The 26,347-nt window shown below is 38.2% G+C and overlaps 1 protein-coding gene and 1 long non-coding RNA gene across 8 annotated transcripts in view; one reads left to right on the forward strand and one right to left on the reverse strand.

Moving 5' to 3' along the window:
- Positions 1-24,307, reverse strand: part of LOC106878228 (uncharacterized) — a 139,120-nt gene extending 114,813 nt beyond the window's left edge. Inside the window, exons 1-2 of one of the 7 annotated variants that reach the window (XM_052971592.2) lie at positions 23,347-24,307; positions 3,226-3,293 (exon numbers count right to left, since the gene is read on the reverse strand). Coding sequence is in view for 1 of the 7 variants with exons in the window: in XM_089359639.1 (XP_089215765.1) it covers positions 13,678-13,757 (80 nt within the window). In the remaining 6 variants the exon portion in view is untranslated. Of the gene's footprint in view, positions 1-3,225; positions 3,294-13,677; positions 17,336-23,346 lie in introns of those variants that run through there. The other 6 variants (XM_052971594.2, XM_089359641.1, XM_052971595.2 and 3 more) reach the window with 6 other exon arrangements.
- Positions 10,124-13,569, forward strand: LOC128249060 (uncharacterized). The gene is made up of 2 exons (XR_008265163.2): positions 10,124-11,454; positions 12,136-13,569. It is a non-coding gene; the product is annotated as an uncharacterized LOC128249060 (long non-coding RNA).
- Positions 24,308-26,347: the final 2,040 nt, after the last annotated feature.

Raw genomic sequence — 26,347 nt, forward strand, 5'->3', positions numbered from 1 at the left:
AATTAAATTAAGTTTCACAGAATAAAATATATATAAATATATAGTTCTTTTCCTTAAAACTATATTTATATATATATATATATATATATATATATATATATATATATGTATGTATATAACACACACATACACACCTGACAGGCTTCCTTCAATTTCTGTCTACCAAATCCACTCACCAGGCTTTGATCAGCTGAAGGCTTATAGTAGTAGACCCTTGCCCAAGGCACCACACAGTGGGACAATTTGGGAGTTCCATGTTGTTGGAAAGGCAACACTTAGCCATACCATTTTTATTTTAATGCTGTCAAACAAGTTGGAATGGCCTCCTTTGAGGATACTCTCGAGTTCTCCATGTATGGAATCAATATAGGCCCAGCGTGTAGCATCATGGGCTACTCAACCCAAAGAAAATTCTAAACGGGCCCCACCTGCAAAGACATGCACTGTTTATCTTGATATAAGGTAACCAAGTTGCACACATATGGTTGTGATGCATGTGCCTGGTGTACTCTTATCAGACATGTAGTCACAATGGGTATAATGGGCTTCGTATATTTTACCCCAGTGTCACTTTGATGGCATGCACTGCTCTCTCACTCAATAATAATAATTTCAAATTTTGGTACAAGGTCAGTAATTTCAGAAGAGAGAATAAGTCAATTAGATTAGCCCCCTGTACTTAACTGGTACTTAGTTTTGTGACCCTGAAAGGATGAAAGGCAATGATGACTTCAGTGGAATTTGAACTCGGTACATAAGGACAGATGAAATGTCGCTAAGCATTCTAATGATTTTGCCAGCTCAGTGCTTTAATAACAACAACAATAATCCTTTGTTCTATAGGCACAAGGCCTGAAATTTTTAAGCAGTGGGGGCTAGTTGATTACATTATGTCAGTACTTTACTGGTACTTATTTTATTGATCCAAAAGGAAAAGAGTAAGATCAACTTTGGCAGAATTTGCTCTCAGAATGTAAAGAAACAGAAAAATTTGGTGTGATGTGCTAATGATTCTGCTAGCTCACTGCCATGATAATAATAATAATGATTTCAAATTCTTGGCACAAGACCAGCAAGTTCAATGGAGGGGTATTGTTGATTACATCAACCCTATTTGAACCTTAAAAGGATGAAAGGTAAATTCGATCTTGGTGGAATTTGAACTCAGGATATAAAGATAGATACATTTCTAAGCTTTTTCTCCAGTGTGCTAACACTTCAACCAGTTTGCCACCATAATAATAATCATAATAATAATATTATCATCATCATTATCCAGACTGACAAAGGGAAACCCATCCTTTCAATGTGCCAAAATCCATGAACAGAATGGTTAAATACATTCTCTGACTTTTCCAATAGAAATAGACATTACATAATCTTAAAGAATGTCACCAACATTGACACTCTTCTAATATTCATAGTAGTGTGTCATAATAGGATGAGTCGGCAATCAGAGTAATTATTTGTGTCATTTATAAAATATTTTATTTGGAGAAGAAAAAACGTTCAAACATATTACAGGAGGAGAAATGGGAAATTATGAGTTTCAGGATTTCCTCCAAAGACATGAGAGGTGTAGTGAAGAAAATTGGTTTAACCCTTAACCTGTCTTGTTAATATATTTCCCTGAGATTTATCCATCATATTTGATACATATTACCAATTTCTTTCCAGCCACCAGAGTAACTTGGGACTTATGAAAAGACAGCTTTATATCACTCAGAACATATGAATCAATGGTTAACTAAATGTCTGAAAACAAGTATGGGCATTCAGGACAAACTTATGGAAATGCACTGGACAGGCAATGGGTTAAGCATTGAGCAAAATGCTGTGTGGTATTTTGTTCCGGTCAGCCAACACACAGACATCTGAAACAGCATTCAAAGGAAAGGCCATTCCACTGATTGATATGTAGACACTCACCAATTCCATCCAATATCTAATCCATAGATATGCTGTATCCACTCATTGTCAATTCTACTGCTACTATAATGGCCTCTGCTCCTTGCAGCAAACAAGTCTTGTGTCATTTCCTTTCAGGTACTCATGACTCACACATTTGTCCACTTTCATCACCTATATGTTGTGTCCACCTATATTCACAAAAGCCCGTCCCCACTCCTTTCACTCAGAACATATAACCTCAGGAATTTTTACCCAAGACAAGTCCTTCAATGTGAATGTATTCAAGAAAGATATTAATGTCAACACTCTTATTAGTCTTAGTTTTTTTAGGTTGCATGTGAATGCCATGAGAGCACAATACAACCCAATATGTTCTTTCAGACAAAGCCCAGAAACCAGAAACACAGACATATGCAAATGCACACAACCTACCATGAGTCTAGACCAGTGCTCCGCAACCTTTTTCCATTTGTGATACACTTATATTCTTTTCAAAATTCAGCAGCACACCTGAACTAAAAATATAACAAAATATTGGGAAAAGATTATATTCAGGTTACACTGTGGCACACCAGTGTGCCACAGCATACCGGTTGCGGAGCAGTGATGTAGACCAGTGGTTCTCAACCAGTGTCCAGATGGCCCTTGGAGGTCCATATAAGATTTTGTTGTTAAAATTTATCTGCAATAAATTGGTTATACTTCAATAATACACAAAATATTTAAAGTTTTTTTTTTCTTTTATTACAATTCCTTGTTATGTAATTATTTTTTTAAACATCAAATGGCTGGAAGAGTCCATCTGAGTAAAATAGGAATCAAAGGTGGTTCCACAGGTAAAAAATGGTTGACAGAAACACTGATCTAGACAGAATGACACACACACACACATATACATACACAAACACAGAGAAACACATGCAAATGCAGAGAGATACACACAACCTACTCTCAACACATATACACACACACACCAACCATGTCAGCATGGTAAATAGATGTTAAATGGTGATAAATACACACAGCTTTCCATCATACACAGACACATATACAAACATGCACAGCTCACCATTATACATAAACACAGACATATACATAATACAAAAACACTCGCACACACAAAACAAGGGTCACACATACACACAGCCGATACATACACATGCATACACACATATGTACATACACAAACACATACATATACACAATCAAAGATAAAGAGAGAGAGACACAGATGCAAACAAAGGTACAAGAATGCAACAATTGCCCAACCCCACAACACATAAAATATGGATGAGGACAGATAAGGGAGCTTACCGGAGTTGAATTTACCTGTGTTGTCAAACGCTGACTTGTTGACATCAGGTGTTGAACACTGACAGTTTCTGAAATATGTGAAACATACATTTGATTCAGATATGGTACATGTGGCAGTGTTGGTGGTTGTGACTGTGACAATGATGATGGTCGTGGTGGTGATTGTGATGATGGTGGTGGTGACATGTTGGTGGTGGTAATGATGGTGGTGGTGATTGTTGTGGCGATGGTGGTGATTGTTGTGGTGGTGGTGGTGATTGTTGTGGTGGTGGTGGTGACCGTTGTGGTGGCGGTGGTGACCGTTGTGGTGGCAGTGGTGACCGTTGTGGTGGTGGTGGTGGTGGTGGTGGTGGTGGGGACCGTTGTGGTGGCGGTGGTGGTGACTGTTGTGGTGGTGGTTGTGGTTGTTGTGGTGGTGATAGTGCTGATGGTGTTATTGTGGCAGTGGTGGCAGTGACAGTGGTGGCGCCTGTGATTACAACAGTGGTAGTGGTGGTGGATTGGAGCAAATGGTTGTTTCAGTATTGTTGGTAGTGAAGATGATGGTGGTTGCTGCTCAGGTCTGATTAAACAGACCTATGGTTAAAAACATTCTAACCATGACCAACCTGCCTTTCTCCTGGGTACTGTGTACCCAATGTGTTCTTCCTTTAGAAAGACTAAGGTACTGCTACTATTGGTCAGCATTTGTGGCAGTGGCAATAACGTACAATAAATAACTTAATTATATTTTCAAGTGTCCCTCATTTTAGCTATACATGTATCTAAATACATACATATATACACATACATATACACAGATACACACGCACACTTATATACACACATACACAAAATCATGCCAAAATAGACACAGAAGTCTGGTGCAGGTTCCTGCCTGGCCAGTTCCTATCAAACCGTCCAACCCATGCCCGTATGAAAGGCAGATGTTAAACAATGAGGATGATGATAATGACACACATACAGGCATACACACACACATACACACATACATATCGTTTTATTATAACTTTAAACAAGACTAAATTTTGCACTTTCATCAAGATCTCATGCTAAATGCTTTGCAGAAAACAAATATTTTTTGTTATAATTGCAATGTGTTTATTTCTATAATTACTCTTATCAACATCAACATCATCATCAACATCATTATAACATCTACTTCTTCCATGGGTCAATCTTCATTCAGGCAGATTTTCTATGGTTGAAAGCTCTTCACGTCCCCAACCAAAACCACTTAACTCACATCTCTACCCCGCGTGCGCGTGCGTGTGTGTGTGAGATTCATTTCATGCTATCTAACATTTACATATAATTAATACTAAATTATCCTTTGTTTTAATTGTTTAGTTTATGAGCTGTAAACTCTAAAAATATTCATGGTAAAGAGATTCCTCATTCTATAACTGCATAAGGAAACGATGAATTTTACTCTTTAGACTTCCATTATAAATAAACAAAAACAGATAAACTGCACAAAGATAATATGTATCTTATTCATGGAACAGACTTATCTATGATGGGTGTTCATTAACGATTTCCCCTGACCCACTTCCCAAGGACGGGGATAAATGAAACTTGGCATAATTATTAGTACTTCTCTATATAGCCGCCACCACCAATGGTGACACACTTCTCTCATCGTTTTATGCAACTGTGAAGACTTCGTCTATAGAAGTCAACAGGTTTCATTGGGAGCCAAGAGTTTACCTCGGAAATAAGTTCAGTATCTGAAAAGTGCTTCCTTTCCAAAAAGGACTTCATGGTTGGAAAGAGGTAGAAGTCAGATGGTGCAAGGTCAGTAGAGTAAGGAGGATGAAGAAGAATTACATAGCCACAAGAGTGTGGTTTCATCTGGGGTAACATGCACATTGTGAATTGGGGCATTGTCTTGGAGGGGGCAGACTCCTTTGGTCAGCATGACATGCCTCTCATCTTTGATGGTGTCCTGCAATTTCTGCAGCAGAGAAGCATAATATGCCCTATCAATTGTGGTGCCCTTTGCCAGAAAATCCATCATTACTATTCTGCATTGGTCTCAAAAGACTGAGCATCACTTTGCCTGCTGAGGGTTGGATACCAAATGAGGCTCTGTTTACAAAAGGTTAATAATGGTAAAGTTATTTTACTAACTTCTCCATTGTTTTAAAAACTATCCGAAAGAAAGGCAGTGTATTTCAACAGAAATATAGTAACAAAAGTGTTAAATCTTTGTCTGTCCAGTGAATCACTTGTGAAAGACAGGACATATTTCCCTGAAGCCCATGCATTATATGTGATGCACATTCCCGATTTCCTTCAACTAACAGAGTAACTTCAATGAAGGGAAAGTTTAGGTGCAAGTGTGGCTGTGTGGTAAGAAGCTTGCTTCCCAACCACATAGTTCCAGGTTCAGTCCCACAGTGTGACACCTTGGGCAAGTGTCTTCTGCTATAGCCTTGGGCTGACCAAAGTCTTGTGGCTACTGAATAAGTGTCACATATTTTTACAGATATATATATTTATATATATATACACACACACACACACACACACACACACACACACACATGCATGTATGTGGGGTGTATTTGTGTGTATACATACATAAGAATAAATTTTGTATGAAGAAGTGGGGGTAGACAGAAGCAGGAGCAGGGATTTTTATTCTGGAAATGCAATATTTAGAATGAATTTTGTAAGTAATATTTTCATCTGGAACTTTCTATTGTTTTATATAAAAATTCTATATTAAAATACCATCAAGAATATTTCTGGAAAGGAAATTCTAAATAAATATTTCAGTGTCTAATTAAATGAGGGGTCATCTAATTTAACACTCTGTTGAGTAGTTTGTTTCCAGTTTGGTGCCTTCAGGAATTTTAATGTGCTTCAAAATAAACAAGAAGCCATACTGAGTGTTGTTAAGTGGCTGAAACGTCTGACGGAAGAAGCCTGGAATGTTACAATTAACAAAGGAGTTTCTAGCCAGTCACTTGACCTACTAGAAAATAGGAGAAACATTTTGGTTAATATAGTCCCAGATACACAATGCCTGAGAAAATCATATGTCCATTCCCTCAGAGCAAACATGGTGATAAACAGTAATAACAACATGGAATGCTGCTAAGTTAACCACATTGTGTTTATTGATAGTAATTCATCCCTCATTTTATGTTGCCTGCTGCCCACAATTGTTTCATTTAAAGGATTATACTCAGTCATATTTTTTTTTTAAGAGCTGATGTTGACACTTGGTGCTTGTTGTTCATATGATGTTTGTAAATAATCTGGTTCAATACCAGTGTACTCCAAACATGAAGGTGATTATCTCACACAGACTCAATCCGCCAGCTGAGGCTGGCTACTAATGCAGAGACACTACCACATGTCAACTGTATTGGCTTCTGTAACATTGAGACTATCACATATGAGGCAGAGATCAAAGCTACAAACACAAGCTGCAATGCCGACTTGAAGTGTCACATCAATATGTTGGAGGGGATGCTCACGAAATATTAAAAGGCAAAACATTACAAAGGCTGCAAGTTATGTCAGGCTGTTGTAAGGAAAAAAAGCACAGCATATGATATCAGTTGGAAAACTGCAGTAAAATGTAAGCCCCACATGAATGTTAGCAGAAAATGTAGGCTTTGCACTGCCAAAAAGTAACTGATCACCAAGAACTCTAACTCAGATGGTTATACCAAACATCAAATAAGAGAATTTCAGTCTCTGCAAAGTACAGAAAGAAATTTATCTTCCTCAACTGGGCACACCCACCACAAAATCCAGGAATGAGTCAATCATAGATTGCCTTTTATCAAATGTTTAACTGTGTCCCTCCTCCCCTCTTTCTCTCTCCTTCATTTGTCTTTCTTTTGTGTAACCATACATATGTTTACAGTTATGCTTAAGTATGCTAGTGCAAGTGGGTATGTGGGAAGGGAATACATTATTCTTGCAAAACAGGCAGAGATTGCTTAGCTTGTGAACTCAGAGTAGTATTTCTTCTACCATGTGTATTAGTGGAGGTGCAATGGCCCAGTGGTTAGGGCAGCAGACTCGTGGTCATAGGATCGCGGTTTCGATTCCCAGACCGGGCGTTGTGAGTGTTTATTGAGCGAAAACACCTTAAAGCTCCACGAGGCTCCGGCAGGGGATGGTGGTGGACCCTGCTGTACTCTTTCACCACAACTTTCTCTCACCCTTACTTCCTGTTTCTGTTGTGCCTGTAATTCAAAGGGTCAGCCTTGTCACACTGTGTCACGCTTAATATCCCCGAGAACTACGTTAAGAGCTCACATGTCTGTGGAGTGCTCAGCCACTTGCATGTTAATTTCACAAGCAGGCTGTTCTGTTGATCGGATCAACTGGAACCCTCGACATCGTAAGCGACGGAGTGCCAACAACAACCATGTGTATTATAACTAATTTTATAAGATGCTTTTTAATTCCTTGCATATATTCTCTTTAATAGAAGTACACAGACATTCCTAGTCCCAAATGTTTATAATTGCTTACGGTCAAAGCTTGTAATGAGCTACTGCAGTGAAAGCTACATGAATGGTCCAAAATTGACAGTAGAATGACCCTTATGTGGTCAATATATTATTTTAAATAATATTACTATAAATGTGTATATTGTCATTTGAACACTTTCCATGTTCACATAGGCTAGACCAGGGGTCACCAAACTTTTTTCACAGTGGGTCAGATAACAGAGAATGATGAGTGCAGGCTGCATAACCATTTTGTTCAATGCAATACAGCGAATACACAAAAAAAATAAAGACAACCAACATATTTATTTAGCTAAATTTATCAAAGAAGGCAACGTTAGCATTAAGATAGTTACATCACACACAATGCACACGTATCCAAATCTCACAAACTAAACAGCAAAAAAGGTTAGTGAAATTTGTGAAAGTGATGTTTAGCTTTTAAGATATCATCAATATTTGCTTTGGAATTGCTGCATCCGACCAAGAGAAATGCTTTCAAGTGTTTATCAGTCAACCTCGTTCGATGTGCTGACTTCACATACTTCATTTTTGAAAATGTTTGCTCACAGACATAAGTTGTTCCAAACACTGACACCATACTAGAGGCAAATTTCTTCAACTTTGAAAACTCGTCATCAGGTAAGCAGCAATAAAATTCAACAAGTTTTCCTTCTCGGTGTTTCTCTTTCAACAAGTCACTTGCTTGCAAATCAATGAGCCCCAGCTGTAGTTCAACTGGCACGTCATCAAGGTTACAAACAAACGGATTCTGGAACAAGAATTTCACTCAATTCTGTTAACTATGTTTAATATTCTTGGAACAACTCAACTTATTAACAGTAGATATTTCTATTTTAAATCAGATTATACTTGGATAGAGATTTAAAAAACATTGTATGCTGATAACTAACTGGCGAAGTGCAGCCCCCTTCTATACCCTTCTCAATTATACCACCAGGTAAAGCGGAAGTGGGGGTTGAGAAACCTCTCCCCTACCTTCCAACCTGCCCTCCCCCTCTCCCATGCACCCCCCTTAACCCTCCTATTACTCACCCTCCATAAAGGTCATACATGTACATATTAGACAGTGGAAAGGGTTAGAGGTGATGTTATGCACCCGATACAAGCAAAGCTAACTTAATTTCTCTTGCAAAAAAGAGGGGGGGCATTTTCTCTTTTTTTCAATATTTAATTAGAAGAGAGAATATGTTGTTACCAAAGCATTAAAACTTTACTAACTTGATCGATCTGTCACTGAACCAGAATTTTAATTTCATTTGATACACACTTTGCTATCATTTATACGGAGAATTGCAACAGAAACACAAGCTACCCTGGGGTGAGACGGTACTGTTAATGATCTCAAAATGCATGTGTTTCCAAACATTGCACAAAACTTTAGCAACAGTCAATCGGTATGTGAGCAAGCCATCTTAACTCCATGTAATGATGCTGTTGATAAAATCTCTTACAGCTGTTGCCAGGATGAGAACAGTCTTTCAAATCCATCAACACTGTCATTGATCAGGACCAAGTTGTAGTTTTTCCAATTGTCCTGAACTCCCTCCAGTCATCTGGGATGCCACCTCACAACTTAACACTTAAAAAGGGAGCCCCAATCATGCTGCTCGGGAATCTCGATCCACCTCGCCTGTTCAATGGTACCAGACTGGTAATGAAAGCAATGCAATTCCATGTTCTAGAGGCAGCGATTACCACTGGGAAATATAAGGGTGAAGATGTCTTCATTCCACATATCCCGTTAACCCTTTCGTTACCAACCCAGCTGAAACCGGCTCTGGCTCTGAGTACAAATGTCTTGTTTTCATAAGTTATGAATTAAAATCTCCCACCAAACTTTAGTCACAATTTATGTTCCTAATACTAGCTTAATGATAACTAAATTATTTTACTAAATTCTTTGTTGCATTTAAAGTAATTGAAAGAAACAGAGAGCATCTCAAAATAAATACAGTAATGAAAGGGTTAATCCCATCTGACCTCCCTTTGAATTTAAACGGCTCCAGTTCCCAGTGAAACTAAACTTTAGCTATGTCGATAAACAAATCTCATGGACAATCTCTCAAGGTTGTTAGACTTAACCTTGCTTCTCTCATGAGAAGGATGTTCGCGAGTTGGAAGGCCCAAAACTCTTTATTTGTACCCCAGTTAAAGGACAGCCTGAAAACATTGTATATTTAGAAGTTCTCCAAAATTGAACTGCGATTGATTTCAAGATTTCTTTTAATAACTTTGTTTATATTCCTGTCATCTCATAGAATTTTTCAGAAAACATTTTTTTTTTTTATCAGAATAAATATATTCAATTCCTTTAACATTCTTTAAACTTCTCAGCAACGCCGGGTACTTAGACTAGTGTGTGCGTGTGCGTGTGCGTGTGTGTGTGTGTGTGTGTGCACACACACACACGTACGTATATATACATACACACACATACACGTGTGCTATGTTTGTGTAAACGTGTATGTGTATCTTATATACACATATATATCTATATCCATATATGTATCTATCTATCTCTTTCTTTCTCTCCCTCTCAGACAGGCAGATAGACAGACAGACAGACACACACACACACACACACACACACACACACACATACTCATCGACTAATTCCCACCCTTCCCACTATATTTCCCTCCTTTTATCTATGTGAGAGGAAGGTGGGTTGGCAGAACCGTAAGAGTGCCGGAAAAAATATCTTACAGTAATTATTCCCTCCCTTTACGTTCCGAGTTCAATTCCAACCGGAGTCAACTTTACCCTTCGTTATTCTGAGATAAAATAAAGAACCACTCAAATACTGGGGCTGATTTAATCAACGTACATTTCCAACCCACAAATTTGTGACATAGTAGTAGTAGTAGTAGCAGTAGTAGTGGTAGGGAGAACAGTTTTCGTGTACGTATTAGTTTGGCAATTGCGCGTCATGTGAAATTCTCTTGACAAACTCACTGCTGAAGTTTGCAAGAATTTGGTTAACAGCAATAATGTCAAGGTCCTTGATATTATATAAGCGGCCCACATTAAGAAATGGGGTTAAAACAGCAAATAAGACACACAGCACACACGTAATATATGCGTATATGATGAAATATAATATACACAAGAGTTTTCGTGCGTGCTCAACCACGCACGCATACATTTGTGTTTAGAAACGTGTGCGAATGTACATGTAAATATAATGTTATATTTGTGTGTGTATGTATAACACACACACACACACACAAGTGTATATAAAATGCATAGGGATTCCCGTCGATTTCTATGATGATTAATTGTTCGACCAACGTAACAACTTACTCATTGCATGAGCGTGTCTGTGTCCGAATATTCTACAGTGACGAACTATTGACTTAATTTCCAGGGAGAATCAGCATGACACAGTGTGACAAGACTAGGACTTTGAATTTACCAGTACAATCCAACCTACAAGCTTACAAACCCGTTTTCGTTTGCCGTATTTTCAGTTATAACAACACAGGCGGTTATCTTTCGGTATTAATAGACGACGTCATTCACCCTTACCTATATCACGAGGGAACGTTGCGTGGATGAATGACGTCTACTAATACCGAAAGATTGTCACACTGACTCCACATTCTTTGCAGCGAGATCAATACCTGGGTCCTCATTATTGCGAAAACTTCTTTATCACTTGGTGTTACCTGCATCCGTGTGTGTGTAAATGTTTTAAAATACCTTGTCATTTTGGAGTATCTAGGTACGTATTTAGCAAACTAACTACTAAAACATTTACTTTTACATTCTAAGTAATTATGGCACCTAGTGGTAAAAAAAAAAAAAAAAAAAAAAAAGATTTTACAAAGAAGCATACATTAAATTTAATATCAGTGGAGGGTAAAATGAAAAAGGTTCTCCCTACAATGTATTGTTTGCCAAAGTTTTAAGTTCATCAGAGATTGAAGCCAAGCTTTCTGAAAAGACATTTCTGTAACTAGATGATCCTGATCAAACTGACAAACATCAATTGCATTCCAAACAGAAAATAAATGAAAAGTATTCAACTTAATCAGAGTGGGTAGTTAGAAAGACAAAATGAAACTAATTTACGTTACCACCCCCAAGGTTGCTCCTAAAACTGCAAAAACTAATATACCCACATACGGTTGCTGAAATATTCATAATATATTACAAGCAAAGGAACTGCTTAATCAGCCAATGTGAAATGATAACGTTTGTTGAAAGATATCTTATATTTATAAACGATATACACAGTAGTTCAAAAATATAAGAGGCTACGCTAGAAATCTTTGAGTTTACACACATGTAAGAAGTATATAACTAAATAATTGCTGGGTGTATTAAATGAAGTGAGAAAATGAAGTTGTTGCGGAATTTATACAATTGTTTACACCGCGATTTCTTATCCATATCCTTACAGTTGACTACCAACAAGCAAGTGGAAGACGGAAGGCAAAGACTCATGCGGAAGAAACTTGTTAATGTGTAAGTGAAACGACGAAGTGCTCCCTGGAACTGACAAATAAACCACCTATTTATTTTTTCCCAGGGATTGCCAATATATACCTATCTCAAAGCTTAACTGTGTCACCGTGATTGAAAATAAATCAGGTTTATCTAAGTTAACCTTTGCTTCGTGTAAGATAATGGCGAATTTCTAGCAGGTTAAACGAAAGGATTTTACGTGCACATTTAGAGAACAAAGGAAACACACGTAAAGATTCAAGTTTCGATCCTTGGTTACGGAAACTTACATTTCATATCTATTAACTGGTACAGGCAAGGTATAAATTAAGGATTCGAATTTTTAAAACAATGTGTTTGTCAAGCCTTGGTGAGCGCAACAAAAAGGAGAAGACATATATGAAGTTGTACATAGTTTCTGTGTAAAAAAAAAAAAAAAAGGTCTTTCTTGGTAAATGATAGTCGGTTGCTGCATAACCAAAGCAGTTCCTACAATGCTGGGTTTTCTTAACAGTGTCAAATGTAAAGCGTGATGTAAAGAACATAAACTGTATGATTAATAGGTATTGCATTGTGTATGAAGATAGTGCCTCCTTCTCTCAGATCGTATAACGTACGAATGATGAACTTCGTCAAATCTAGTCTTCTGAACACAAAGATACTGCTTCTGTTGTGTAAAGAATAAAATGCGGGGGAAGATGTGTTTCACGCAGAACTGAGATGGCTTTCAAGAGTCGTAGTCGTTGCAATGATGAAAGATTAATCTAAAGAATTCTTTTCGTTCGAGAAAACAGAATAAAGTGTTCAAGATCACTTCTGATAAACGGATTGCAAAGCTAACCTTCCTAAACGATTTATTTTTCTTATTAGTCAATGCAGCTAACAAGATACTTTAAGGCATCTAGCTACCGTTATACAGACTTAGTCAACAAATTAAGATAATTTTGGATGAAATTTGAGCTGTAGAACGATAGGCTGGAAATGGGTCATGACAATGTTTTAGAGAATACGAGTCAAAGTTCTACACTACTACAAGTGGACTTTCTTTATTCGGCACTTAGGCCTTAACATAGAGGGGAACACTACAAAGACAGACAACGTAATACAATACGTGGGGTACAAATGATGAATGTGTAGTAATGCCGTGCGCATGCGTGGAATTAAACAGCCAAGCGTTCCCGCTTAATTCTATCTTTTTTACGGTCGGCCGACCATGAGCATGGACGTGTTAAGCTGTCTCTTCACCATCTTTCGGACTTACACTCGACAGCTCGCTTGCAACTACATACCCACGTCCCAACAACTATGCTCACACACAACAGAAGCTGTAACAACAAGAGCTAAAGATGTATATATTTACCACCTGAATAAAGTGTTGTTTAAGTTGATAGTCTGGAGTTCAGCGTTCCGTTTATATTTCTTAATTGTATATAGGAAAGTCAGGTATACATCTAATGTTGTATAACCAACTTTCCTATAAATGAAATGAATTACTTACAATGAGGTGATGAAATGGTTTACGAGTCCCCCAAAACTCGCAGTTTCATTTAACAGTTCTCTCATACAGTTAATGATCATGCTTTTTCTTTAACAATTGTAAGTGGCCACAGCTCCTCTACCGTTACTACACTTGGCAGAGTGTCGTAGCCCACGTATGATCCACTTATTTGAAACTTGTCCGGGTGTATCCGTTGCAGTCTCTGCATCACATACTCTTCCACCAATATAGTTATTCTTTTTTTCTTCAAGCGTTTCAATGTCCAGTTTAAGTCTTACTAATCCTTTTATTCTTGCAATCGTCTTTTCCAACTCTAAATCCTTGTCATAAAAAAATCACTGTTCTGATATTTTTAAAATCGACTCTTCCAATTACCTTTCCTTCCATCCTTGCTCTTGTCTGCTCGTCTATTCTCTTGTTCGACCAATTCCTCCGCTTTTCCTTTCTTTTCACTTTTTCGTGCTCTGTATCTTGGGTTCGGTTCTCAGCTTCGTCTTTTCGGTTTCCATTTCCTTCTCTGTCTTTTTTTTTCCTTTCTTTTTTTGAGGGTTCTTTGGCGGCGATTCAGTCCGCATACGCTTTCTATCTGTTTCTTGAGAAATTTTCTCGCACTCCACAGTTTCTGCCTGTTTTTTTCTCCACCTCCTCTTGTACGCCTTCCACCATCTCCTCTTCACAGACCTCTATTTCTTCCACTTGTACTTCTCTGCGGGGACACACCGCCTGCATGTGTCCCCTACTTTTACACTTATAACAGATTGGACATAAAATAATGTCAGTATGTTGGACCAAGCCTACTTCGTTTTGATATGTAAAAGCACGTGGCTAAGTAGTTAGGGTGTTGCACTCAAGATCGTGGTTTCGATTCTCAGACCAGTGGTGCGTTGTGTTCTTGAGCAAAACCCCTCACTTCACGTTACTCTAATCCACTCAAGTGTAAATGGGTAACCCTGTGACGGGCATTGCCCCTTTCAAGAGAAATGTTGGCCTGTTCGCCTAACCAACGGGATGGCATCATTCAAAAGCAACAGCAATGCGAGGAAACGACGACATCCGATAATCTGGTCGATACAGTGATATAATGAAGGCGCATAACTGAGTGGTTACAGTGTCGGGTTCACAATCATGAGGTAGTGAGTCCGATTCCCAGACCGGAATGTGTGTTGTGTTCTTGAGGAAGACACTTTATTTCGCGTTGCACCAGTTCACTCAGCTGTAGAAATGAGTTGCGACGTCACTGGTGCGAAGCTGCATCGGACTTTGCCTTTCCTTTGGACAACATCGGTGGCGTGGAGAGGAGAGACTGGTATGCAAGGTCGACTCAACCTTGCCCGGACTTGTACCTTAGAGGGGAACTTTCTGGGTGCAATTCCATGATCGTTCATGACCAATGGGGGGTCTTTACCCCTTTATAGTGACACAATGAAATAGTATACTATTTTCCAATTATTAGTGGATTGAATCAATTCATTTCATACCCCTTTAAAATTAATTTCAGATCAGTTTCCAAACAATTCTCACGATAGATTTGTGAAATGTATTAATGATACCACAATGAAAGCACTTTCTGTAACCTCTTCCCAAATATTATTCTGGTGTTCCATGGTGAACTCTTACACATCTGTGAAAAAGAAATGTGTGAAGCACCGGTAACTGTTCCCGCTGGGAATAAACAATTTCAACAGCTAAAAACAAACTTCGTTGCCAGATTGTCAACTGAGAATGATATGTGGGTATGTCTCTGAAATTATGCCTAAGAATTCAGCTGCTCCGCAGAAAGGGCCATGCTAATCATTCTTATTGGAAATTTAACATTGGATGTAATGAAATAACTAATAAATGAGACGAGTATTGCTTGTTCCATGGTATCCATTCATTTTACACTATACTTTTCACAAGGGATACGCCAACATTACTAGACAGAATGAACGAGTGTTAATAATACATAGCTATAAGCTGAATTAATTCTCCAAGGCAGCCTTGATTCCAACAGTGACCATCCAGTTTTTATTTTAAACAGCATACTCCAGACTTTAATTTCCACTTTAGTTTTCTGTTTATTGGACAGATTTGACTGCTATTTCCAGTAGATCAAACGACTACATAAGGCTCTCAGTTGAGTAGTGTCTATTGTTTTATACCATTTGGAATGACAAGTCAACGACGGGGCCTCTAACGTGGGGCATCTAATCTGCTAGAAATACCAGTCTATCTCCATTAAATTATATAAAATTGCTTTAAAAAAATTAAGGACATGCTTTTGAGTGTAGCTCTATGTATGAAAAAACGGGCATGATGATCATTACTTGGATACTTTTTATTATTGGACTTTCCAAATCAGAGTTGATCTGTCGTTAAACTACAATGAACCCAGAACGATGAAAGGCAAACTCGATCCTGGCGGGATTCGAACTCAGAGCGTAAATACTGTAAAGTATTCTGTCCAATAACATGTCAACATTTTAAACTTTGCTATCAAATAATGGTTTCAAATTTTGGCAGAGATCCAGCAGTTTTTTTTAGGGGAGGGGGGAGTCTATTACAGGATAGAAGGCGTAAGTGACTTCGACGGGATTTGAACTGAGAACGTAAAGAACCGGAAAAAAATTACCGCAAAGCTCTAATCCATATTTGCGAGACGTTATTTAAATAATGGTAGAATCCAAGAACCTGGTGTCATTTGGTGGAGGTACCTTATAAATAACAAACAACAGGGATCACATTAGAATTTGCATCACACATGTAGATGTTGGAATTAACAACATACCTCCAGAGGTCGATGCCACTTGCTTGGTGGCAGCTATCATCATGGGCCTGGAGGAAAAAAATAACCATCCTTCAGGCCACAGTTGAGAAAGAGGAAAATTGGAAAGGGCAATGCCTTTAGAAGAAATAGCGGAAATCATTAACATCGGCGAGGACAGACTTATAGTCTTCGTGGAGGGCAGGCAACCCAGGTGTTTTAACTGTGGTTTAAAAGGCCACATTAGATCCGAGTGTAAGCCCAAGGAAAAGCAACAAGAAGGAGAATTGGAAGAGAATACAAAGGAAGATACAACACATAATAACACCAATACCAGAGGACAACACTCTACCAACACCAACAAGAGAGTGTGAAACCACAGTGGAAAGCGAAGCCAACGACAGAGAGGAGGGGTGGTCGACTGTGAGAAAAAAAAGAAAAGAGAATCACAGACCGCCCCCACCAAAAAATACAAGAAGGAAAATACATGTATGGCCATCAAGGTAAACAATAATAGACTGATTAACCGTTTGGCAGCTACACCATCTGCCAAACGTACAGAGAAAAATTCATCAAAAGACTTTTTTATTTACAACATCGGCCGGAAGGATTACGGACGGATTAAGTCCGAATTCTTCCATGACGTAGGCCCTCTCAGAATGGATTTTTCACCATATATTCTTGAGGGCCTACGTCCAAGAAACCCACGAGCCCGGGGATGAGAGAAATAAAAGGAAGAAACGTCAAACCACTGATACGGAGATAGGCAATGTCTAGTGTTCTTGTCGGTTGCTTAAATGTGCGTAGCCTGATGTCAGGCTGGAAGCAAGGTCGCTTCCTTAATAACATCAGGTTGCGGAATTTGGACGTTATTGTTGCTACAGAGACCCGGTTAAGGGGGCCAAGACATCTGCTCCCCCTGTTGAATGGCTACGAGAGTTTTTTTCTCTCCAGGCTGTCCTTCTATGGGGGGTGGGGTGTTGGTTTTAGTAAAAAGAAACCGGGTTTCTGAGAAAAAGTTAATTTTTTTCGGATCCAGAAGGTAGGCTGGTCGTCATGGACTTGACGTTCAGCCATGGTAAAGTTTTCAGACTGGTTGCAATTTATGCACCCTAGCCATCCGGGCAAAGTGATTATTTTCGCAATCTGGAGAAATTTCTCGGTACATCACATTCTTTAGTTGTGCTAGGTGACTTTAACACAATCTGCGAGACACGCGTAGATTATGTTGGCTCGAGAACTACTAGAAAAGGTAATTCTTGCTTCCTGGAACTGTTAAGTCGCTTTGAGCTAGCAGATCCTTATAGGTTGGAATTTCCGAACGCTCCAATGTGGACTTGGTCAAACAGCGACGGATCTTCTAGGTCATACATAGATAGAGTGTTAATTAGAAAAGTAGATAGAAATATAGCTAAGTATCCACAGTTTTACCCAGTCAGCTACAGTGATCCTAAAATGATCACCTGTAGGCTTGACACAGATAAGCTATATAATAGAGGCTCATGGTAGCAAGGTCGTGAGTTCAATTCCCGGCGATGCGTTGTGTCCTTGAGCAAGACACTTTATTACCCGTTGCTTCTGTCCACTCGGTTAGCAAAAATGAATAGTACCTGTATTTCAAAGGGCCAGTCTTGTTACACTCTACTTTAAGGGGTTCACGTGTCTGTGGAGTACTCAGCCACATGCACGTTAATGTCACGAGCAAGCTGTTCCGTTGGTCGGAACAACTGGAACTCCACTTCGTCGTAACCGATGGAGTGCCACGTTGTATGGATTGTTGCTGTTCTGTATGCGTCCCATGAACTGCGTTTGGCAAACATCTGCAGAACGAAAGGTAAAAATGTTTCGTTGTGCTTTTTAGCATTCGGAGTTCGATTCTTGTCGATCTCAGCTTATCATTTTCTCCTGCTGAAGTCGTGAAAACAAGTGTCAGTCAAGTACTGGTATCTATATAATTTTCTCTTTAGAAATTTGTGGCTTTGTATTTTTGTTAGACAACAATATTCTATATTTCTCCGAGCAGAACGTTTGCTATAATCTATATATATAAAAATGAGAATGTGTGTCTGTCTGTCTGTCTGTCTGTCTGTGTGAATCCCTAAAACTCGAGAACTACGCAACCAATTTCATTCAAATTTTACACATGCCTTACTTAGGGTTCCAGTTGTGTTTTAGTCAAAAAAAATTATTAACTTCTTGCAGAGTTCGAGCACACGGCAACATAATATCTCCTCCACTATTTAAGTATTACGTGTCAAAAGTGAAACAAAAACACTCATGTCAAATACTTTCACTTTAAAAATGAAACTATTCCACTAACTGAAACAATCACATTTCGATACTGTAGTGACAGATACTTTCACAGAGAGAGAAAGAGAGAGACAGAAAGAGAGAGAGATGTATATGTACACCATTTCGATACTGTAATGACAGATACTTTCAGAGAGAGAGAGAGATGTATATGTATACATATAGATGTACACGTATATGTATATATATAGAGAGAGATCTATACATACATGTATATGTATACATATGTGTAGATATATATATATATATATATATAGATGTACATGTAATATGTACACATATATACATGCATACAGATATCTATACATATATACACCCATCACACACACATACACATGCACACAAACACACACATTAGTCATTTGTTTTCTTATCCAAAACTACGTCAAAAGTACTGAATGGATCTTTATGAAATTTGGAAATTATATTCTTTGCATAACGGCCATAACTCCCATGAAAATTCATATATTTTTGATGTTGATGAAATTTTAACCCGAACATAACAGATGAGCATTATTTAGAAAATGATGTCACACGTTATCGAGGCTACCATTCTTTCTGGATGTGCAAAAGGGGATGACGTCTTTATTCCAAGAATTCCTCTTACTCCATCAGGAGCAGACATTCCTTTTACATTCAGAAGACTACAATTCCCCCTTCGTGTGACTTTTGCCATGTCCATAAACAAATATCAGGGTCAAACACTGTCTGTAGCTGGTCTTCTTTTGGAAGAGCCCTGCTTCTCACATGGACAACTGTATGTTGGCTGCTCAAGAGTGGGCAGCAACAAAAAACCTATTTGTATATGCTCCACAAGGGAAAACAAGGAACATAGTTTACAATGAGGTGTTATAATCACAACAGCAAGAAAGTATGTACATGATCACCTTCTTTTACGAAACTTCATTGACTTTCATATATTTATATTGATATACATATATATACGTGTGTTTGGGTGCGTGTGTGTATATACATCTCTATATATAAAGATGATGCGTAGTCTAGACGGCGTTTTTATTTTTCATTATTCTCTTTAACTCGGGCAACGCCGGGTATTTCTGCTAGTCATCTATAAAAATGATGAAACTAATGGGCGGAATAGTTGTCACATATAAATCAGAATTCCTTCGATTTTTTTTTTTATGTATTCTCTCACGTTTTATAGCATTCCACATTTCAAAACAGTTGAGAGCGTACATTTTTTTTTTTTTAAATTCAGGTTTCTCAAATGTCTCGCCCCTCACTCTCATATATTAATTTTATATGTAGAAGCTTCATCGTTGGCTCATGGTGTTGCTGTTAATTTTGTCGTGTTGCTGTCGTTGTTTAGGCAGTCTTTCATCGAGCACGCCTATGATGAAAAGGTGCTCCAAAAGTGATCAACCCCTTGTACTCCTCTCTGCAAGGAGCCAATGACTAATCTGTCTTTTTCTCAAATGTTAGGGCTGATTTGAGAGGAATAAGATTAAAGGCAGTCTAGCTGTAACCGTCCCGTCTTTCCCCTATGTACAAGTAACTCAGTCATATTATCCATTGATTTTTTTTTCTAGGATGGCGAGGAGCAGTTTCAGGGACATTTGGTCACTATTTTTAGCTGTTTTTTAGATTACGTTCAAGCTCCCTCATTGATTCCAGTCAGATGTTTTTGGTCTCTATTTGGTATGTTGTTGACGTAAGTGTATCAAAGACTACATTTGTCAATGTACTATTCTTTTATTTCATTTAAAATTGTAAGGTGTGAGTTAAAGGGAGATTTTGCTGCTGTTTCAACCAAGTCGAACAACCACTTTATATACCGTCTTGTTAGAGTCTCATGATATTAAAATTTGTGACGACATGGATTTTTTGAATGATAAAAATGGCTTCAAATCTTGGCACAAGGCCAGCAAGTTCTGGGGAGCGAGTCAGTCGATTTCATCGACTTCAATGTTCGACTGGTATTTATTTTATCGACCCCAAAAGGGTGAACGACAAAGTCAGCCTCGGCGGCATTTGAACTCAGAACGTAAAGACGGACGAAATGCCGCCAAGCATTTTACCCGGCGTGCTAACGATTCTGCCAGTTCGCTGTTTTGATGATGATAGTGACAGTGATGAGGATTACGAGGCAATCAGAAGTGTTTCAGGTTGAAGAATACGAATAAAAAATAAAATAATTTCATTTTATTCGTGATAAGTACGATGGAAAGGGGAATGGTGGATGGGAGCGGGGGTGCGAAATGTTTTCTCTAAAAACTGTGGATTACAAGTGTTTCAAAATGTGGAGTACTATAAACAAGATGAAAAATGATGGAATAGAAAGAAAATAAATCATTTTAGTGGTGGCTGCTGTTCGGAAGTGGCGTGGCGGTAGGACAGACCTTTGCAAAACACGGATAGATTTACTTCTTTTTAAAGTTCTCGACAAGACTTCCTCCCGTCGGAAGTCTTTCCTTCTCGGCAAGACTTCCGCCCCCACCTACAAACCACCCGTAAAAAAAATCTATCCGTGTTTTGCAAAGGTCTGTCCTACCGCCACGCCACGCCACTTCCGAACAGCAGCCACCACTAAAATGTTTTATTTTCTTTATATTCCATCATTTTTCATCTTGTTTATAGTACTCCACATTTTGAAACACTTGTAATCCACATTTTCTAGAGAAAACATTTCGCACCCCCGCCCCCATCCACCATTCCCCCCGCCCTTTTTGGCTACGGGGAATACGAATCTGCAAAAAAATTGGCAAAAATCGACATTTTTAAATTACACCCCCATTTCCTTCATTTTAAACTTTTTTCAGAATTTTTTTTTTCTTCAAAATATGCGGAAAAATACGGGGATCTTTTTTAAAACGGGGGCCACATTTTTCATTAATGCTTTACGTAGTGTTTTTGGTACCGAAAGACTTTCAAACTTCATATACTTATCTATTTTGTGTTATAGAACAGAAAAATATTTTTGTATTCGAATTTATTTCATGTAAAAAATTGTCTTATTTCGATAATTTCAACCAATCACTGACAAGTATTCAGTTGTTTACATTTACTCCTTTGGCTAATTAAGCCATAGCTTCGTTTTATTTGCTTTTTTCTTTTTAAATTTGCTGTTTTACCCTAACCCTAACCCTAACCCTATCACCGATAGAATTGTTTCAGAATCGTTTGTTTATGTAGTCGGCACTTAATGTATATCGGCTGAATGGACGTCAGTGATTGGTTGAAATTACAGAAATACAACTTTAACATGGAATAGCTTAGGGATTTCTTTCTTTTTTAAGAAGACTAAGAGAAAAAGATGTTTTATATGACACATTCTACCAGTGTTCCAAGTTTCAAAGTGTTTCGTTAATGAAAAATGTGGCCCCCGTTTTAAAAAAAGATCCAAATACGGACATTATGGTTCGGATAAAAATTTCAGATTTCTGTATTTAGGGTTGAGGTTGGGGAAAAAAGTCAAAATTGTGGGGTAGGTGTGTGGGGGGGGGGATTTAACAATGCTAATTTGGAGTGGGGGACGGGCGGAAGTTTTTCTAAGTTCTCACCCAACTGTTTTGAAATGTGAGAACTATAAAATCTGGAAAAATTTCGGGAAAAAAAAAAAAAATGAAACTCCGATTTATATGTATCAGTTATTCTGAAAGTCCGCTGACTGACGTTGATTGAACACAGAGAGAGACAGACAGTCAGTCACGCGACATATATAGATATATCTAGAAATTCCGCTGAGATCGACTTTGCCTTTCATCCATCCGGAATCGATGAAATAAGTACCAGTCGAGAACTCAGGCCGATTTTATCGATTAGCCGCTCCTGCAAAAATCAGGCCTTGTGTCTACAGTAGAAAGTATATAAATCTATCGGGTTAGATGGATAGAGTTGATAAATAGATAAAGTTGTCAGAAGAGTTATGGATGAATAAAATAACACACTTATAAAATTAAAACAACTGCTTAAAATCAGAAAATTACAAAAACTGAACAATAGCTATAGTGAAAATGTCAAGATTGGGCCTAAACTAGTAGTAGAGATGCGATTAGACATTCCAGCCGTGAGCATCTAGTCTTTTTTCCAATCTCTCTTTTCCAATGTATCTATTTAAAAACGGTGGTCTGCTGTGATTAGGGTGCGGGCCAGATTTGGTTGCTATTTCTAACAGGTTCGCTGTTTTGATGATGATAGTGACAGTGATGAGGATTACGAGGCAATCAGAAGTGTTTCAGGTTGAAGAATACGAATAAAAAATAAAATAATTTCATTTTATTCGTGATAAGTACGATGGAAAGGGGAATGGTGGATGGGAGCGGGGGTGCGAAATGTTTTCTCTAAAAACTGTGGATTACAAGTGTTTCAAAATGTGGAGTACTATAAACAAGATGAAAAATGATGGAATAGAAAGAAAATAAATCATTTTAGTGGTGGCTGCTGTTCGGAAGTGGCGTGGCGTGGCGGTAGGACAGACCTTTGCAAAACACGGATAGATTTACTTCTTTTTAAAGTTCTCGACAAGACTTAGAGATATCGTCGTTGATTAGAAATTAGTATGAGAATGTTGATTAATGTTCATTAACCTTGCTGTCACCTGGAGAAATATTAGAAAGTATTTTGTTTTTAACAACAATTATAGTAAATCATCTTACCTCCGTATTTTTTAAACTCCTTTTTTTTTCTTTTCAACTTCAGTAAATATTCGATGACAAAAAAAAATGTTGTTTTAATTCGTTATGAGAAAAGTTTAAAATTCACACGAACAATGATTATAGCGTACACATTACTTCGAATAGTGATAGTGTTTCGATTTGGAGGCTGTCAGGTCAAAAACAGTAAACAAACCGCATGTTTTTGTCACATGTATGTACAAAGTTTCCTGTTTCTTGAGAATGAAAGAACGTGTTTATTTCAGTGACGTAGACGCGCAGTTAGCGAAGAAATCTCTGAGGAAATCTGAGAGTTTTGTGAGAAAAATGTTTACTGTGAGTCAGTTATAGAATTTAAAGTTTTGACCTGAATCTCACCATCTAAAGATTGTTTGACAGTATCTCAGCAACTTAAGTTTTTTTTAAACTCTCTTTACATTATATATACATAGATATATAAACACACACACGCGGATAGGCAGAAAACATGAAAAGAATCAACTGTCAACAAAAAGCTTTATCCTTATTAGACAATATATAAAAGAATTAAAAATTAAATGCGGTTAAGAAGTTCGGTCTGTTACCATGTCGTTCGGAGTTCAATTTTACTGCGCAGCATCAAAGACAAGAGTTTTCTACAACGGTCCTCTTTGTAGGTTTGATGGATGGCTGTTGATTTTTTTTTTTGGGGGGGGGGGGGTACCTGTCTTTGTCGATAGGTACTTTTCTTTTGTCCTGTCAGGTTGTTCTTCCACCTGCTTGGGTGAGAGCCGAGAGGGGTGTCACCGGTTTAGTCGTTGACAATTCAACTAAGAAACGAACAGGACTGGTTTGCTTAATTGATGTTAGCAGATCATTTTTAATGTGACCTGGCTGATAAATTTGTAACATTGTCACGCATTATTCATCTTTTATCATTATCCTAATTAGAAATAGTTTCATTACGCTCTAAGTTCAAATCTCGCCCCCAGATTTCTGTCGTCACTACATTAGGAATAATTATTTTAATTAAAGATCGTGGGATAAATAGATTTGCAAATATCGTTAATTAACTACTCCCACCTTTTAAACATTGTATTTCGTCGTTCAAAGTTCAAATATCACAAGGATCGACTTTGTTTTTCGTACTGGAGGATCCATTAAACTGAGTACCGGGTTTAACCCCCCTGAAATGTGTTCTCTTGCTTCCATGGCAGACATCATTATAATTATCAAAATCTCTAACACAGGGTCAAGCATTTTAGGACAGAAGGGAATAATCGGTTAAATTGATATCTGTTAAATATTTGGTATAGATTTAATCGATACCTGAAGAATGAAAGGTAAATTTGACTTAGACGGAATTTGAACTCAGGAAATAGAGAGATGTAACTAGATTCTGCGAAGCTATTTGTCGGACGTTCTTCCAATTCTGCTAATAATAGAAATTATTTATTTCAAATATTAGCATCGATACCAGCAATTTGGTGTGGGCATGCAATCAGATCATTAGGAAGACTGAATTAAGGGAAATAACTCGTCTGGAATACTGGCTTGACTAAATGATTCGAGTAGGTGGTGATGTACTGAATGACATCTTCCAATTTTCCCTTTTATTTAGAGAAAGAAAACTACAACCTAGAGCTTGCATTTACCCCACTCATCTCTTTGGAACTACTTCCTTTTATGATTTATCAATCCATCCCTCATTCTCAATATTATCCCATCCCACTTAATTTTCCACACCAATTACCCTTTTGTTTTTTCAGTTATCTCTCCTTCTCCTCTGAGCTACATCTTAGGACTGCCATATCTCATCTTTAGCACTACTTCTTATCTGCTATCATTCTCATCACACTCTCACACCTGCCATTGACAGTCTCTTCCCCTACACTCCACAACCACCCCTCTGTACCTTTAAAATCCGTCTCTCCCTTTCTCTCTCACTCGAAAACCTCACACATCTCCCAATTTTCTAATTTATCTACAGGTTTATTATACTACTGCTCTCCACCATTCCTGTTGTGACAGTTATCACCTCCCTATTCCTGATCCACTCTTATTTCTTTTACCCTCACCCCACCCTTCTACCATACTTCTACCTGTGTTCCATTTACTACAACCTCCTTACCGCAATCTATCTAACGATCTATCACTCTTCTCTCATACCCTTACAGATTTATCCAACCACCCTGCCTGATTTTTTTTCTCCATATTCTTTCTCTTTTGTATTCACCTTCATGTATCTTGAGTGTATACTGTGGCAACTTGCCATCATCATCATTGTCACTTTCTAGCTTCTATTACTCAACCTTTGTTGTTGGCACTCCATCGCTTACGACGTCGAGGGTTCCAGTTGATCTGATCAACAGAACAGGCTGCTCGTGAAATTAACGTGCAAGTGGCTGAGCACTCCACAGACACGTGTACCCTTAACGTAGTTCTCGGGGATATTCAGCGTGACAGTGTGACAAGGCTGACCCTTTGAATTACAGGCACAACAGAAACAGGAAGTAAGAGTGAGAGAAAGTTGTGGTGAAAGAGTACAGCAGGGTTCGCCACCATCTCCTGCTGGAGCCTCGTGGAGCTTTTAGGTGTTTACGCTCAATAAACACTCACAACGCCTGGTCTGGGAATCGAAACCGTGATCCTATGACCGCAAGTCCGCTGTCCTAACCACTGGGCCATTGCGCCTCCACTACTCAACCTTATATAATGTTGAATACCCATGTATCTCTTATACTGCAAGATACCCATGTTCTCCCTCTATTGTTCTTTAGTCTTTCAACAGCTGGCATAAAACCATTTCCCTCTTTCCTTCAACTCCACTCAGTTAAGAGGTCATTTTCTTTGTTATGCAAGTTACCTGACAATCTCACAAGCACCGATGCCACAAAAAAGTACCAGTACACTTTACTAAAGTGTTGGCATTAAGAAGAACATCCAGCAGTAGAAACCATGTCAAAACGGACATTAGAGCTTGACATAATCCTCCAGCTTGTTGCATTATGTCAAACATCCAACT

This window comes from Octopus bimaculoides, chromosome 11 (assembly GCF_046866305.1).
Source record: "Octopus bimaculoides isolate indiv1 chromosome 11, ASM4686630v1, whole genome shotgun sequence".
NCBI classification, from domain to species: Eukaryota; Metazoa; Mollusca; class Cephalopoda; order Octopoda; family Octopodidae; genus Octopus; species Octopus bimaculoides.